Raw genomic sequence first — 18,846 nt, 5'->3', positions numbered from 1 at the left:
ACACTTAAGCACTGTAAGAAACACCATTAATGCCTTCATTTAACTTTCTGGGGCCTTTTTCCTATCACTGTAACCTGGGGGGGGGGGGGGGGGGAAGCCCTCAGTCTCAATCCTTTTCAGACATTAAGACAAAGACTTCTACGTTCAACTATAACAGCACCAGGCAGCTTCCTTAGAGACTGAGGCTTTACAAAAGTTATTCCAGGATCGCGTGGCAGAGTTAAAGATGGTTTTTAGCCCTTCTAATGAGAAGACAAAGCCTTTAGGCTTTGGATGCAGCCACAACTCCATCAAACAGGGAGAGATGAAAATCCGAGTTAACCACTGTCCGGAGAGGAAAAGCTTTACTGACAGCACACAAACTGCAGAATTTCTGATGGGGATTTGCCAAAATAATCAGTTCTTTTTCAAGCTCCTCAAACTCAAGCACCTTGAAAAACTGTTGCCCCCATGCAAAATAATGTAAGCAAGGATAATCTGCATCTGAACATAGCCAGCCATGAATCCCAATGAAGAAAGAAAGAAAAAAGAGCAAAGCAACAAGACGTTGAGAAAGCCTGTCCCAATATACCCTTCTAGCTTTCAGCACTGGGGCCTTTGGGTCTTCCTAAACCAGAGACTGCACACAGATCCATGTCTTTAATAGCTGTGAATGGCCTATCCTCTGCAAATCTGTCTTATGCTTTTTGAACCCATTCATACTTTCAGTACCCAAAACATCCTGTGGGCAACAGATTTCACAATATAATTAGGCGTTGGCTGGAAAACTACAAAGTGCTGTTATTTATTTTAGATCTGCTTCCTGATGGCCTCCGTGCGTGCCGACCATTCTTGGAGGGACAAAAAACCCCCACGTAATTATTCTCATGCCAGTCATGATTTTACATACCTTTATATTAATCTCCATCCTCCACTCACGCTCGGTACCTCTTTCCAAAGCTGAAGACTTTATTTAATAACCTCCCACCATGGAAACAACTCCAAACCTCTGACCTAACCAGCTGTGTGCCTTTGTGCTTCTTCCTCATTCTGCTACATATCCTTTTGGAAAGGATCCCAAGAGCACATTGAAGCTGTGCTAATCAATATTTTGATCATTTCCTTAACTGTGTCATGGCTAAAGAAACAAAACCAGAGGTTTACACAGTTATGGCACCCGATGGCTGTCCGAGTCAAAATACTCCATGAACAACATAGGTGCCTATGCTGGTACCAAGGTAATCTGCTGCTATATATGCTATAATCTGTATAACTGATAATGGTAAGAGACAGTGCTTGCTCTTGCAAAGAAAGACATGGTGATTTTACTGAGTTGCCTGCTTGAGTCAATCATTTCTTTCAAAACCAACACAAAACAACAAAAGCAACTTGAAATAACTTAGATGGACATTTCCAATTAGCTTTCCTGAGCTGCCACCCATTAAGCAGGATGTTTTTGAAAGAGGAAATGCCTTCTGTACAGGGCTCAAAGGTGGCTTTACAGTGGTCAGTAGGATGCTGTCAGCTCATGGGGCACCAGCCTGTGAGGAGGAGACTGGAGGGTTTTTCTCTCTGGAGCCAGCCCCAGAGCTGGCTCCAGAGCCAGTCCCTTCTTCCATCCCCCTCCTAGCTCAGCAATAAACCTTCTATCAGCTAAATAGACATTGACATTATGAGTTTATTAGGCTTCCATGGTAAGCACAAAGACATTATGAAACTATTTCCTGTTTTCTACTTTGGGCATTCTGTACGTGGTTTCAGTTACCCTTTTAGTGAGTCCCTCCTCTCCCCCCCCCCATGGGTTTTTTCTACAGAAATGGGCTGACAGACAGGTACACACTGGGATTTACCTTCAGCACTAAAATTATCTGAGGTAAGCTAGCAGAAGTAATGCATGAAAATAGTCTCAGCCTGTTTTTAAAGAAATTAGATTTGAGATTAAGAACATGAAAATTTGAGTGTCCTTTATATAAGTTTAAAATACTTTTATTATACTTATCACCACAATATCTAAATGTAAACCGAGTTTTCATTATATCCTTCAGCCATGACTTAGAATACAGATCATGTGTTACTTTGTCCACTGGTGGTTTCTTCTTAACAATTTATTTTATTCCACCTGAAGGAATGATTTTATACAACTTGGACAGCAGCTAAATGCTCGAGCTTCAGGGAAAGAAAAGTTACTTTTGGAAAGAAACCAAACAGAGGAATCTTTATGGTGATAAAGAAATAGCTCTAATGCCTGGAATGCAAATGCAAACAAGGTTCAGAAAGGATGCACCATTGCTGAAGTTAATTGCAAAAAGCAGCCTTAGAGGATATAGAGGACTTCAGAGCTCTGCGTATTTTCGGTAGTAGAGTACAATAATACAGCAATGAGACACTGATTTCTGGTTTCAGAAATTAATGCCTTTTAATTAACATCCTACGGGGTTTTTTGAGAGCAAAATGGAACAGACAACTTAAAACACCCAGAAGAAATTGGTCATCAGCTAATTCAGAAAGACCCAATCGTCAAATGTATGACATTTTCCCCCGATAAGCCTAAAAATATTTCCTGGGAATGTGTTAACAATGGACATTTCCAGTGTTCAGCACCAGTTGCTACATCTAGTGGCTGTTAGTGTCTTAGGTCACGCCTTGCGAATTCCAGGGTTATTAATGCATTTGTGATTTATTAGAAACGGTGTCTGGAACACTTACTCATTCTTGGTTGCATCTGAATGAAAAAGGAAAAAAAAATAAAGGATTACAGAGCAATGTCAGTGAACCTTGGTTTGGCAAATGAAAAATGTTATTAGTAATTTGGCAAAGCAAGACAAGTTAAATGATGAATAAAGTTCTGCTTAGAAACAATTAGGAATTAGCAGCTTTGCTTATATCCCGCATCACAAGTTCAGAAAGTTATTTAAGCAAATAAGCTAGAAAGGAAGAGAATTAAAGATAAAAGAAACAGAAACCCCCCAACAAATATAAAGGTAAGATTGATACCATTACTACTATCATGCAAAACAGTCACATAAAACTACTCATCACCTTAAATAATGCCACAACACATCCCTGATCCTGTCTCAAAAGGACACCTTGGTGATGGTTATTCTGGATGGTTATTGTTGGGCTGTTACATAGCCCCAGTTACCATCAAGGCAGCAAATACCTGCTGTTGTTGTATTTTGCAAGCTTTAGAGTGATACTCAGATAAATTAAAGGTATTAATTATAGGGGGAAAAAGAGAGATGTACAATTCATCTTTTGTCTTCCACAGCTCGTGCTATGTGCTGTAAAGTAGAAATTCCCACCAAGGCACCTCTTGTGTGTGCTTTCCCAAACATGACAGAAAAGTTTCTTTCAAAGAGAAGAAATGTAAAACATCAGGATACAAAATAAAGAGGAATTGCCTTTTGCTTTTTTCTCTCTAGGGGCAGCAGACTTCAGTACATATAAAATTGAAGCATTTTCCTAGCTCAGCTCTCCAACTGCTAACAAAGTTCCTGAGCTGCTTTTTTTTTTCTCCTTAAATAACTAATAATTACTTTTAAAGCCTCAGTTCATTATTTAAGTAAATATGATTATTATATTGGCCTTATCTGGTAAAGCAATGTTTTCGCAACATTTAACATGCCTTTTAAAATGCATGTTTTAACAGCAAGAAATTATTGCAATTAACCCTGATTTCCCACTCAATACCCCATTCCTTTCCTTTTTAGAATAACAGAAAAAACATGAAACTCTATCTCGCAGTTTGCTATTCTATCCCAGAGGCAGACAAAACTCACATCTAAGATTTACTACCTATACAAAGAACTGTATGTCATCATTACAACTGCCCCGCAGCATAGGCGTTTAGACTGTGCCTGCCTGTTTTTACTACGCAGATCATGCTCCCCAAGAAATAAAACACTAACTCACTTAATAGGTCTCTAAAGATCATACAGACAAAATATTAGACCTCATACCTCTGACAACACTGATTTTTAGAGACTCTCACCCAGCTTTAAGCAAAAGCATTTTAAAGGTGGAAAGAGAGAATCCCTATCAGTGCTCTCCACTGAAGATACAGAGCACCTGCACAAAGCAAAAACCATGAACTGATCTATTCTGTTACCCAAGAGAAAACCTAGGAATAACTGAGATTAATATACTTGTAGTCTGCAAGAAGATCCCCTCTGATGTACTGTTCCACCTACTAAACAAACCAAAAAGTACTCTTAAAAGCAAACAATCAGTGCCATTTGAAGCAGACAGGCAGTTTCTGAAGAAGTCAAAAGATGAAACAAAACACTGGGGATGTATTTCAGAAGCTGCCCATAGTTTTCTCTGAAATATTAATGCATTGCTCTTAAAAAAAACCCTACACAACTTAGAGTGGTATTTCTCAAACTGAGCTTCTGCTTCCCCTGGGAATTTTTGAAGGCTGAAAGCAGCAGCAAGAAACCATTTGGTAGTTTCTCTTTTGCTACAAAGGAAACTTAAAAAGAAAGGTTTTTGTGAAACATTAAAAACAAAGTTTAAGCCAGGCTGATGTATGGCTGGTGGCAGCTCAGTTCCTCTTGAGTATCAGAATAAATACATATATCCACAGCTAACTGTGAAACCCATCCTTTATTTCACAGCTGTGAAGAAACTCTGCTAATGCCAGCATAAATTTAGTTATGATTTTGTTGGCTTTTTTTGGGGGTTGTATATTTCAAAAATATAATTGACCTTATCAATTGGAAACTCACACCCATCAGCCAAGAAACACACTGAAGAGGATGCGCAAACAGGATCATACGGAAAGGATGCGATCACCTAGTACATCACTGTGCTGAGCTCAACAGAAATTCACTGGAATAGGAGTAGGTCTAACAGTTTAGCAAATGCATTGTCCTGTACTCTGTAAAAAATAGCAGGAGGATAACCAGAGAGGATATCTGGTTTTCCAGCACTCAAAGTCTCAGAGAAAGCTAGTGTCAAGAATACACGAGTCTGAAATACTAATATAAGATATGCAGGGCTGAATTTAGAGACAAAGAGAATTACAGAGTGTTCACTGAGAAAGTGAACAAACTCCTTGAACAGGTATCCAGCTCAAGAGGACAAAGAGCTTTCAATTCTTTTTCAACTGGATATCATATACAGGTTGTTTTAAAAGTTCAATTTTGTGCTCACTATGCCTCTGTTAGAATACTTAAGCTTGAAGTATGTTTGCACTGCTCTTCGAGAAATAATTCTCCATGAGTTTTAGATGTCTATTAGATTTCAATATATCTGGCACAGAAAATATATACCAAGGAGTGGATTTTGGACTGAAAATTTATATATGGAAAGGCAGGATGCCAGTAAAGCTCAATGTTAAATTTAACAGGTGTATTTAGCAATGAAATTAAGATTTGAATATGCTGGGGTAAGATTATTTTCTTAACATATTTTGTCATGTTTCCATAAATTCAGACTCACTGAATTTGCTTTGGAAATTCACCTAAGGATTTCAATACCAGAATGTTCACCTATCTTTAGGAGACAGTAAGTAAAGTGCTCTGAAGCCAGGTCTAAGATGCACTGTTAGGCTGTTCTTTTAAGAGTACAGCATGTGTGCACAAATGGGATTGGGGGGTAGTTACACCTTACATGCCACAGGTAAAAATACATATTTGTTTCTTTTTTTCACTTAGGCCTCTTCAAAAAACTCAGAGAGTACAACTGTATAAAGCTATACAAGAATTCAACTACTTAATATAAACAGCTGAGTTAGTAGCTACATTCTTCAGTATCACACTAGGTGATTCTGAGTTGAGAGTTAAACAATTATTCCCTCTTTCTAGAAAGAAAGATTGGGCTATGTCTTCATAAAGGTATCAAAAATTATACTGCCCTTCAGCAAATAGGTACCTGCAATCTGCAGAAAGCAATCATGATTCAGATAGCATTTATCACTGATCCAGCTAAAATGATCACTGTAAAATAAGCCTCTTGCCCTTGCTCCCTGTGTAACTCTGGACGACAAGGCAGACTGCATTCATTAGTGCAAGGTTCCTAGCAGCACCAAGGAAGCAAACAGCCCAAGCTTGCAATTCCAGCAAGGTTTTTCTATGTTATAACAAACATGAAGGTACTGTTTCTTTTGTGATTATCCACGTAATATAATACATAGAAATCTACTTAGCTCGCTATGACATTCTGTATTCATAAAAGTTTATATAGAGACCCTTTCTTAAAATGCTCTTCCACTGAAAAAAAAATCCTAGTGAAAGATTACCTTTATTTAGCAAAGGGATAATGACAAAAAATATGTAAGGATTTCCTTAGCAGGAGCTTTGTCTAAGTTTCTCTGCACATTTACAGTGCTACATAAATCTAAATACGTTACACTCTCTAGTCAAAGCCAAAGATTTGCCTTTTCAAAATTTATAAAGAAAAGGAACATAAATGAATTATTTGTAGTTTCATTCATTTGATGACCTTTAGATCTTGTACCAGATCTGAAATTATTCTCTGATACCTGTTAACACACACGCCACATTACACCGCTGCCACCGTATCCATTTACTTTGCTACTAGCCTCGACACAGACAAGCAACTTGCATGGCCAGTCACAGACTCTCTTGTCTGCTATCTCATCTGAACAGTGATTAAATAAGAGCTATGGGGAGGGGGAAATGTTCAAGCTTTTTTTAATTCCCCTTTTGGAGACCATAACTGAATTTCTAGTACCCGAGCATTTATTTAAATTACTTTTCCAACACTTGCATTTTTTCCTACCTCTAGCACCCTAAGTTTTAATATTCTCAGATCCCATTCAACTTCAGCATAAATCCTTCCATCCAGGACTGTAATTGTACATGTTAATTCTGTAGACATATACACTACCGAAAACCAGAAAACATCTATATGTATCTCTATCTTCCTATATACATGCATCTCAATTTTTATTTGTAAAAGAGAGGGGGGAAAAATAATACATAAGTGACTGTCTAAACTCCAAGTTAGCAGCAGACTCATGATGAAAAGCTTTGCTGTTCCTAACTTGCAGCTTCATGCTTAAATACTGAGACGCGACTACAGAGTAACTTCCTTCCTTGTGGGATTATTCTAGGAGCAAAGGAATCTCTACCTGTAACCAGGAAGAACATCAAACCCTTGGGGTCAAATCCCGTATCTTCTTGCAGACTTTCAGAGCCAGTATTGAGTATTTCTGAGAGCTTGGTTTCCTGGCTGTTATTCACAACCAGGGACCTGGGCTAAAGGCTGTGATTATTACTGATTTCAATACCTACCAAACCCAAAAGAAACTCACATATGTTTTCTAAGGAACTGAAACTATGCAAATATGTTTTCCAAATATAAAAACCGAATAGCTACTTGCATCTTACATGCAGATTGCTAAATAGTATCCCGTTTATATGAAGCACGTGACTGCTTCCACTTGAAGACACAGATTGGTTTGATAATTCCTTGGTAATTCATATATTAATCTTTAAGCTTAACAATTCAAACCTACTGCAAAGTAAAAACTAATTCCCATTTTACTATCAAATACACTTTTCAAAACTGCGGGTGCACACAGAAAACTTACAGCTACGGATTTCTACATTAAGCACTTAGTATGATGTACAAATAAACAAAGCAGGAATTCCTGTTAAGTCCTACAACCAAGGCACTGTTACCAACCACAAGAGGTAGTTTCAGGAAAGCTTCCACTAAAGGCATTCTAGAGAAGTCTGTAAAGTTTTTTCTTCTAGTAAATACACATTGCAATAGACTCGGAAACAAGATTCTTCCCCGAAGTGCCACAGCGCGAGATCCCAGCAATTCCTGTACGCAGGCTGATCTAATTGGGAACTCCAAAATCCCAGCGTGCACTTTATCCATTGACTCTCTCCTACACCATCTCATTAAAGCAATTATTTATAAATACCATGGAAGACAGTGTTTGGATATCTATAATAAGGGCAGCAGAGTCTGTTTATAGCTGTTTGTAAACATGTAATAACTTTGCTCAGATGCACAAAGCTGAAGTGTTTTTGTCAGCACTAGTCCTCCCTGCTTTCCCAGTGATCCTTCCATCAGTGCAAACCCGGGATAGTTCCAACACTGTTACATTGCCCGCAGATTTAAGCTATTTTGCTTGTAGCAGAATTTACTTTTCACTTCACATTAAACCCTTAAAGATACGGAATCTGCAAAGCAAGTTACAGTACCAGTTTCCAACTTTCTGGATGAGTCTTTAGACATTGAGGCAGCACAGAAGCAGCCTAAGCCTTCACACTCACTGATGTGTCCTGAGACTGAAATATTGCAAGTCTGGATATTATATCGTCTACTAATAGTGCTACCATATAGCGAGAGGCTCCCAAAAAGGAAACCAGAAAGAGATGTGTTTGAATGAGAAAGGGCAGAGAAATAAAAATAACATCTCTTAGTTACTTGTATTTCTTAATATCAGCTTCGACCTTTCCAAAAACTCCCTTTAGATTTCAGACAAGAGCAAAAATAACACCACTAATCATGAAGACAAAAATGAAATTCCAAATGCTTGTGTCAGCTACTGCCAACAGATCTCAGCTGATTCACCCCCAGCCCACACTAGATTTCAGTTTCTTTGCAGAGTATGTAAATTGCTTAATTCTCATAAAAAGCATCCAAATAAAAGGAACTGTAGGGCAAAAAAAAGGATATATGAAATACTCCATCCTCTGTAGTGCAAAGATCAGCCTAACTGGATAACTTATCCGGCCACTTTAACATGTTTGAATTAGCAAACTCCTAATGAACAATTCCCAAATGCTTTACTCAGTTCTATAATTATGGAACACTTTATAGCATTCTATGCTGAATGGGAGAAAGCTTCCAGTACACCAAAACCCAATAATCAAAAGTGACCAGAATATTAGGAGCCTAATACTCTCTTTAAATATCAGAAGTCACGATGAGTTAAAATCCCTTTCGTATTTCAAAGGCATCCACAAAAATCAAAGCTACACAGCACAGGAAACCCCTTCAAGTTGCACCAATGAACTAAGCCATGTCCTCGTCTGGTTTAGGAGAGGGAAGGAGAGAGAAGAATATGGGAGAACACAAAGCAGCAAAAGCTCTTTCTGCCCTATTTGTAGTGCCAGATGAAAAAAGCCAGCAACTGCAGAGTACTTGCACAGCAATTAAAACAAGAAAAAAAAGCAAAAGACACTAAAGACCCCTAAACAAACAACAAAACAAAGCCCCAGACCCCAAACATCTTTCGTAAGTGCTAAGGCCATTCACACAATGAGATTTCACAGTTCACTTTTTTAAATGAATGCTTCCTGTAGCTATTTAAACAAAACTAATTTAAATGAAATATACTTAACATTAGCATCTTTGCCGAGCAAGAGATTCCCAGTATCACAATCCCTTCACCTTCCCAGAAATTTCCTAGTGCATTTAAATAGCATCAAGGGGCAGAGAGGAAGCATTTTTTTTTCTGGGGCTAAATTCAAAGAAGGCTTTTAGAGGACCTTGTGTCCTGTGATTAACTTCTCTTACATACATACTTGTCACTTCTTGTAAGAAATCCAGACAGGGTCGGCTACTTCCAGAAATACTTATTGAAACAGCCAGTGGGGTCTGTCCTTCATAGTTCCTTGTGTTAGTGTCTGCTCCGTAATTATACAACATTTGTGCACAAAGCACATCATCTCTAAGAGCAGACAAGTGTAAGGGTGTCTGTCCATCTTCCAAGCGACCCAAGTTTGTATCCGCCCCTCTCTGAAGGAACATTCGGCAGTAAGAGTGATTGCTTTTGATCACAGCGTATCGTAACAGGAAACCATTTTGAATGTCGATGTTGGCATTGTGATCCAGAAGGATTTTCACACAGCTTGACCTCTCTCGGATAATGGCCAGCTGAAGTGGTGTAGTACCTTTATCACTGAGCGGATCAACCTCGGCCTTGAACTCCAACAGGAGCCTCACAAATGAGTCTCTGCCATAGTGGGCTGCTACATGGAGGGGAGTCCAACCATCGTTGCTCTTTGCATTAATAATGTCACTTCTATATTCAGATTCCAACATCAAGCGTGCAATCCTCGCTCGGCCATGCATGGCTGCATAATGCAGAGCAGTGAAGCCTCCAATTAAGTCCTTAACTGTGGGATCAGCTGAAGTTAAAATAAAATTAAAAAATAATTAGAAGGCATTACAGTAATCCAGTGCTGCAAGAAAAGAAATAATCAAAGGGTTGAGTGTTAAGTCTTTTCAGGCATAGCATGACAGGATTATTTTGTACTTCAAACTAATGCTTGCTTTCAGGAACATGCTATTTTTGAGAAAAATTTAAATTATATTTAAGAAAGTTACACAAAAAAAATCCTTTTTTCTTTTATATACATATGTTTCCATTTGACAAATACTTCTCCGCATCTTCCTAGTGCTCTTAGGCTAATTACTCAAATCTCCGTCCATCCAGTTTTCCTCCAGCTCTACAATATTACATTTCTTTCTTAACGTTCAACTTTGTTTTATTTTCCCTTGTGTTGCTTCTTGGTCTTAAAAAGAAGCATGTGTAGAAACATCTGCTGTCCCAAACTGCGGATGTTTTGTGGTCTGGCAGCATTGTATTGTTTTTAGGGTGTAATACTGCATTAGGTAAAATGTGGTCTGCAGGATTTCCAAAGCATGTAAGATATATGTTATTCTAGATTGTCTTGATAAAGTCTGTTTTTACAGATGATGAATCTGTTCTGAATTTATAGTTCTACAAAAATTTCAGATTTTACAAGAATGTAAGCAAATCACGTATGGAAAGAGTCAGGGAAAAAACAGCAGTGCAGAATACAAGTGATTACACAGAGACCTTTACCCCCCCCCAAAAAAAAACTCAGTCTCATTTATGAATTTTAAAATTAAAATAATCAAATCAATTTACTTCATTTCCTCAGCACACCAAACCTTGTAAAGCAAGTGCCTATTTCATGTACCAAATTAATTACCAAGGAAAAGATGCCTGCCTCATCACCTCACCTAGAGAGCAAGCCAGGCTCTGAGGTTTCTCCTTCCACCACATGCTGCCTGCTGGATGCTAAAAGGTACAAACTACTGTATGGAAGTTTGAGGCACTTTCCTAAATTTCCCAGCTGGTAAAAAGAGAGATAGTGCATGCACAAGATACTAGTCTTGAGTGGACATGTTCTCAACATTCCTGTGTATCTATTGAAACAGCTGCTGGGGTATGTCCTTCACAGTTACCTGGGTACAAAGCACACCGTCTGTAAGAGCAGCCAATTGCAAGGGTGTCTGTCCACCTTCCATAAGCTTGACAGCCCCATCCTTGCATCCTGGCACACAGAATTCTCTCTCATTTCCTCACCTATACATACCATGTTTAGAAGGAAAGCAGCAGTCTTGGGAGGGTGGGGAAAAGAGTAGGACATGGTGAGCACAGGTTTTAAACAAACTCAGGTGAAGGTTACAAACACCCAGTGCTCACGCACACTGCGTAAGAGGAGCTCTTGCTCTCCTGTACCATGTATAAAGGGCAGTATTCTGCTCAGCTGCCATCACACTCAAACAGGAGGGGGAAGAGGGTGGGAGACACCAGTCTTCACCTCAAAATTCAGACCTGCTATAAGTTCAGAATACAATATATATTGAAAGCTAGTTTAGTCTGAACACATCTGAATCCACAAAGGTGCTAACATAAAACAACAGGAACAGGCTTCTCAGTATGGACCTACTGTGACCATATCCAGACAACACACCAAGACAGACATCATACCAAAATAAAAGGACTGGCAAGAGTACAGAATACAGCTGCAAAGGTAATCCAGCAACTTTAAGTTTTTTTTATAATGCAAAGACTGAGGTGAAGAAGACAAACAAACAGAAATCCAACATACAAACTAATGCAGCTTGACTACGCGGAGAAATAAAACATGAGAACTGCCTCTAGTATATAGAACAGGAACCTAGAAGTAACAACAAAAATGCTAAGAGAACTTTAGTAGTGACAGCCTTCCTCGTCTTCTATAAAAAGCAGAAGTTTCAGCACCCTGTAAAGTTACCTGAGTTAAAGTAATAGATGAAGCATTCACAGGTCGGCAGGAAAATGAAGTCAGTGACTGAATAGGTGGTTCCTAACCTGCACTCTGATGATGTCCAAAATAGAGAATCAGTACAACCCACCAAGTTATTAAAGACATAATCTTTCAAAGTGGCGTTTGCTGCTCCCAGGATCTCTTTCTTTGCACTGCTCAGACTATTCTACATTACCTCCCGACAGTTGATAAAGTAAGAAGCATAAGCATGCAAAGGGATGATACATTTGGAGAGGCAGAATTAAGGAGAAGGTGGACATACTGGAAAAGAGACATTGCTTTTTACCATTAAAGAGAACCAAAAAAACCCCAACCCTAAGTCATGCAAGAGTAGTGTCTCAACAAGAATAGGAAAGTAAGTCTCTCAGTTGGGCAAGGAACAGAAACAACTAACCGTCCAAAGTGAACCCAACAGTAAAACTTCACGATAAATATATTGTAATTCCCGTTAAGATGACAGGCTTTTAGGGAGCTAATAGCACCAGTCTCCCTCTTGATTAGGGAAACAACTTTAATCGAGCAAAAAGTCTGTTGCTGTTCAGTCAATGTTTTGCTGCCATCTCCCGGAGAACTTTTGAACTTCACAAGGTTTATTAGCAAAACCTGAACCTGAATTACATTGCATACATGTTAGTAAAATACATGCTTCAGAGGTGATGTTGCCTTAAGAACTTTAGTTGTTGTCAGGGATTTTGTTTCATAAAAGGCTTTGGCACTGGTATCATGGTGGGAAGTACCTTTCTCCCCCTGGAACACACGGTAGAAATAGACTGGGAATGATTCTCAGCTTATCTTTCAGGATCTGCAGGGGGTATAAAAAAAGTTCCTGGTACAAACATATTTAACTAGAAAGGGATGAAGACAGCACTTGCCAACATTTCTTTATCTTGCCTCCATCCTTATTTCTTTTCAAGTTTCCCATTAATTTGGGGAAAGCAGAATCTAGAAACATAAATAACTGCATTTGGTAATTTTTAATGTTCTTAAATATAAGGCATAACACAATGGCATTGTATTAGGCCTTAAGCCCAGCTGGTATTCAGAAGCACGCAGCTGCTGGCTCACTTCCCTTCTTCTTCCCCCCCCCCTCCCCCGGAGGGATGGGGAGGAGAATCAGAAGAATGTAAATCCCACGGGTTGAGATAAGCACAGTCCAGTAACCAAGGTATAACACAAACCGCTACTGCTACCACCAATAATAATAGTAAGGGAAATAACAAGGGAAGAGAATACAACCGCTCACCACCCACCAACCGATACCCAGCCCAACCTGAGCAGTGATCTAGCCCTTCCGGGTAACTGCCCCAGTTTATATAGTGGTCATGATGTGCTGTGGTATGGAATACCTCTTTGGTTAGTTTGGGTCAGGTGTCCCATCTCTGCTTCCTCCCGGCTTCCCATCCTCCCTGACAGAGCATGAGACTCAGAAAGTCCTTGATCAGAGTAAACATTACTGAGCAACAACTAAAATCATCAGTGTTATCAGTGTTGTTCCCAGGCTGAGAGTCAAAAACACAGCACTGCACCAGCTACTAAGGAGAAAAATGACTGCTGCTGCTCAACCCAGGACAGGCATAAACCTTGAACTGCTTATCAAGGATACCAAGTAACTGCTCAAACTCACCTGAGATTGAAAACTTGCAACACTGATATCCAGATTACATTATTTCATGTTAAAGTCTAGCACCTAAGCTAGTCATTTAAACTCTGCTGTTAATGAAACTCTTTTCTAATACTGTAGCCTAAAGGATATATACATTCTAAAACAAGAGTCTGATACTTTAGTTTCAACTTACAGCTCAGTGGGACAGTTTCCTTACTTACTTGAAGCCTTCTTTAGATCACTATCACAGCATCATCTGGGAAGTCAAGAAAGCAATGCTTCTGGCTTCATAAAGTACTTCTATTATTTCAAGCTTACTTCTCCCAACTAGGGCTTCATTCTGACCACAAGACTTAGAAACATGATTACTTATAGCTTCTGGTTTGAATTTTCTAGGACAACATTGATACAAAGACCTCCAGGAAAGCATTGCTGTTCAGACACACACACACTTTATGAGCTGATTTAGGGGGATGAACATTTGGCATTCTCTAGTTTCTCCTGGATTCTGCATGACCTTACTAAGGTTTAGATATCTTGCAGCCAAGACTAAAAACAAACAAACATGTCTGTTTGGCTACTCCTGTTACTCTTCAATTTCTAGGAGCTTTAGTGAATCATTTCTTCACTTTAATATGAGTAAACAGAGTTAATCCAAGTCAAGTAACCAGCTTAACATGAGTAATTGTCCTGCTACATTATTATTGAGAAGACGCTGCCAAAGGACAGCTAACTACACACTTTCAAGACTTTAGCTCTTTGTAACGTTAACAGTGGTGACTGGTTAGTAATAAAATAGTTTTTGTCCAGCATGAGATCATGTGTCTCTATGTCATTTTGAAAATAAAAAGTACACTAAAGAGAAAACAGGCTTGTTATGCAAAAATCCAGCATTACTGAAAATTACACTCCTTATTTTGTGTTGTTTTCCTGGGGAGCTTTGTGACTTTGGATTGTTTCTATGGATGGAAAGAGCTGGAAAGAGCAGGCTTCACAGAATCTTCACTTTATTAAAATGAGTCAAATACACAAAGAAAGTCAAAGTCACTATTTTTCATGAGAACAAAGTTTCTCTGTCATTCTGATCAACTTCCTGCCTTCCATCACTTGCTAAAGAGTATTTATTATCTGACCTATTACCCCTGTATCTAGTTGGTATTTCTGCTGGCTTCATCTTTTAGTCTGGACTGGCTTTTTAATGCATTCCCCCCATATATCTGTGTCTCCTTGCTCAGCAGATAATAAAAAGCTTCCTTCTGTTCCACCACCTCCACTCAAAATCATCCAATCTGCATGCACAACACTGTCCTCTGGCTCTTTTCTTTGCTGGTAAGCAACGATGGAAGAGAATTAAAAAAAGCAAAAGCAGAAGGCAGCGAGGTCATAACTCCGTAAGAAGCTACCTTTTATTTCCAGGTCAGTGACCAGATTTCTTCTCAGCTTTTATTAGCCAAATGTCATCTCTGCCCCACTACCACACAAGACTACATCAGCAGTCTTACAGCATCTCAAATCAGAGGCACAGCACTCTTCCCTCAGCAACAGCCCATTGTGGTTTTCTCATTCCTGTATTATGAATGTATTTCCAGCTCCGTTAAGCTTCACCATCCCCTTAGACAGCCACAACTATCACCAGCTGGCCCTTCCTTCCCACCAACACATCAGTTCCCTCTTCCCTCCAGAACTCCATTCACTCCCTCTCACTACCTCTTTATTACTAATATGCATAGGTAGTTCAATACTCTGTTTGCCATAAAATTCACACCAGAAAACTACTTTTTCCTTCACACCAATATCATTTTGGTCCACAGGGATTAAGCACCAACATTGAAATAATCCACTTCTTGAGAAAAAGGTGAAGACTGTGTGAGGAAAGGTAGACACAAACCTTTCACTAATGAGGCAAGCATGATTAACTCTGCTTTTAAGAGTCAGCTCATTTGTGACATTAGTACGTTTTAAATACTCATTATCTTCGATGCTTCTGTTTTGAGGTAAAACAAGGCAAGGCATAAAATGGTGCCAATTTTCTGAAGCAAGGCTCAGCTACAGGAAAGCTGCTGTAGATGACTAACCCTCACACTATTTGTTACTCAACTTTCTAGTCCTTGTGATTAAATGCTAGACTCCTTCCAGAACAAGAGCTTTTCATTAGAGGCAGTTTTCAGGAGGCATCAGATTCAGTTGGTAGTTCATATAGGAAAGAGTAACGACAAAAATGAAAACAAGACACTGCACCAGCAGCTATTCAATATCGAAACCTATACAATGAAAATACGTAGGAACACATGAGGGTGGGCTTGTTTCAGATCATCAAGTTCACAGAGCTAAAACCAACCTATTCCTAGCCTTACAGCCTAAGGATTTTGAATTATTAAAGAGAAGGCTTGACATTATCCAAATACATTATATATATATTAAAAAGTAGAATTTTAAGTTAGCTATTAGTGCAGTTTAGTAGCTTTCTCCCTCTTCAATAAAGACATGAGGGTTTGGCAATATTATGTGGTTAACACATGCAGTAGGTATATCAAGAGGGCCCAGTAGTTCACGCTGTATTTTACTACTGCTCTTACAGAATATACCACTGATCGTGCAAATAACATAGCTCATTAATGCCATTCATTTTTAAGGGTGATCCATATATCTGACAAATACTGTGACACACATAAGGAGCCCATATGTCCTCAGATATGTAAAGCACCAAAATGGGAATTTCAGTTTCCTTGGGACCAAACCCGTAAGAATTCATTTGATAAGAACAGCACTGGAACAGAGGATGCTGTTCTTTTAAGAGGACTCAGCAGAATCCGGAGAACATCTACTGATTTTTACTTTTCCTCTCCAGTACCACATTAAATGGTTAAAACCATCAATTTCTACAGCTTTAGGTAGCCTTGAAAGAACATACAGCAAAAAGAAATTCTCACTGGTAATAATCATCACCCAAGCAAGCGTATCACTTCAACCAACCAAACTCAAATCAGTGCACATGGATGCCAGAAAGGTGTATACTCAACTGGACTAGCTGATCCCTGCACAGAGTACTGTTTTCATAAAGCTTAGCAGACTCTTAAAGCTTATAGAGAAATTCAGTCTTTAATGTTACTTGCTTGAGAATTATGAAACAAACCTCCCTAAAATTCTAATCCAAGGACCTGCTGCCCTCTAACAGAGGAAGAACAGAATCTTCTCTAACAGAGAAGAACAGCCTCTAGACAACTTACCTCCATGCTCGAGAAAAACCCGGACACATCTCTCTTTCCCTCTTGCTGCAGAGAAATGAAGCAAAGTCCAGCCATTGGCATCTCGACCATTAGGAGAATATCCCTGCTCCAGCATCTTGCGCACGGTGTGAACATCGCCAGCAGCAACTGCAGCCTGAATCTGCAACTCTTCCTGTAGTTCAGGGTTTCTCCGACAGTGATGGTGTAACATCCTAGCTGAATCTGGCTTTTACAGAGGCGTCATGAGGTCACACTAGTCACCTTGGATCAATATAAAGCAGGAATAAATTAGGAGCGAGACTAGGAAAGAGATATCTAGGGAAAAAAGTCAGTGCTAAGCAAAAAACAATGCTAAGATTTACATTCTATACACCAAGTCATCTTATATATAAAATAAAAACCAAACCACCTCACTGTTGTTAACAAAATCATACTACATGGCTCACATCACTGGCTGCAAAAGAAAAGGGCACTTATGCATTATAAATAGTAAACATTTTCTTCAGAAATGACAGCATTAAACAAGAGTCCACAATTAAAGCTCCTGCACAACAAGTAAAATGGAAAATCACCTGAAACCAACATTCATTTAAATATCACAACATGGTTAATAACGCTAACTCCAGAGACAATGGATGATCTAAACTGTTGCATGAAACAGCACTGCATTGTGAGAGCAACTGAACTATGGTATTTATTTGTTTCGAGATACGTATCATCTCTAAGGTTCAGTGAAAATATTTTCATCTTACTACCATAATCTTCTCCTGTGACCTACAGCACATGAGTATTAGTAACACTAATGTTCAAACTGAAAACTAATTATTCCCCCCCCCCCCTTCTTCTCCCTCTTTTTTAATTAGAGTGCACTGTCTGTATTTTGGCTTGTTGACTTTTTTAATAGTACACAGAGACTGCAAAGAGCTTCTATATTCTAGAAATCAAACACAAATACGATAATATGAGAGCTGGAAACATGTAAGTGCAGTTAATATTGGCCTGTCAAACATCATGAGAACATACACCAGAACAATTCAATTTATAATTACCTTGATATCATATATGAGAGCGCTGGGCCAACAGGCTATCCAAAATAGCCACTGTAAAAGAGCTTAGATACAAGCATACATTGGGAAAGAAAAAAGTACTATACTCCATGCTCCATTTGAGAAGTCCCCATCTGCAGTTCTACCTGCTACCCAGCCGGGGACAAGTTAAAAAATACAGGTATTTAGGAATTCTTCCACAGTACACAAAGTCTGTTAAGTGTCTACATTTTCACGTATCTTATGTATGATATCCCATTAACACGTATTCCTAGAATGGAAAGGAGTGTCAGGAAAGAAAAAGAGAATAAAAGCAAGGTATGAGAAAAGTAATGCTGAGCAATAAGAGCCTCAGAAAATATTCAAACGCTGTTGCAATGGATATTAACAAGGAGCTAGAAGATGAAAAAGAGGAAGAAAAATGCATTTAAACTCCTGTACAATTAAGCAAGATTAAAGCACAAGGTAAAGCCCCAAAGACAAAAGTGAATTTTGAACAATCTTGTTGTATTAGGATCTCAACACATATCATCACTTAAAACCTTGTTTTACGTAAGTATCACAAGGGTTTCCAGAGCCTCCTGATTCATAGGTCATCCAGAAGATATTGCAATCACCTCCCCATACCCCACTGGGCACTGGCTCTCCTATGATGCAGATATACACAGACAAGTGAAAACTGAAAACATCAATCACTGCCATCTTTCCAGATGAAGGCGTAGGTATCTATTCACTCTTCTACAGCCTAGTTGTGCCCACTGCAAAGAAGTTATTTATCTGCTTCTTGGAGAGGCATAAACTTGCAATTAACAGGTAGCTACAATGACCCTAAGTAGACTGCAAATATGGAAATTACATGCAGCAAATGCTTGTCTTTAACACTTATAAATGCTTCAATTTACCATGTATGGCAACAATCAGTAGTTCAGCACAGGGCT

The 18,846-nt window shown here is 39.0% G+C and overlaps 1 protein-coding gene across 7 annotated transcripts in view; it reads right to left on the bottom strand.

Moving 5' to 3' along the window:
* Positions 1 to 18,846, bottom strand: part of ASB7 (ankyrin repeat and SOCS box containing 7) — a 30,484-nt gene that overhangs the window by 3,645 nt on the left and 7,993 nt on the right. For 6 of the 7 annotated variants that reach the window (XR_009961396.1, XM_062601711.1, XM_062601712.1 and 3 more), the window contains 2 exons: positions 16,863 to 17,123; positions 9,492 to 10,097 (listed from right to left, as the gene is read on the bottom strand). Coding sequence is in view for 6 of the 7 variants with exons in the window: in XM_062601711.1 (XP_062457695.1) it covers positions 9,492 to 10,097; positions 16,863 to 17,073 (817 nt within the window). In the remaining variant the exon portion in view is untranslated. Of the gene's footprint in view, positions 1 to 425; positions 2,702 to 9,491; positions 10,098 to 16,862; positions 17,124 to 18,846 lie in introns of those variants that run through there. The other variant, XM_062601715.1, reaches the window with a different exon arrangement.

Source organism: Pezoporus occidentalis, unplaced genomic scaffold, assembly GCF_034315485.1.
Source record: "Pezoporus occidentalis ecotype Australia unplaced genomic scaffold, CSIRO_AGI_Poc_V1 ctg72, whole genome shotgun sequence".
In the NCBI taxonomy this organism is placed as follows: Eukaryota; Metazoa; Chordata; class Aves; order Psittaciformes; family Psittacidae; genus Pezoporus; species Pezoporus occidentalis.
Note: the sequence above shows the minus strand (reverse complement) of the source record. Positions and strands in the feature narration are given on the sequence as shown.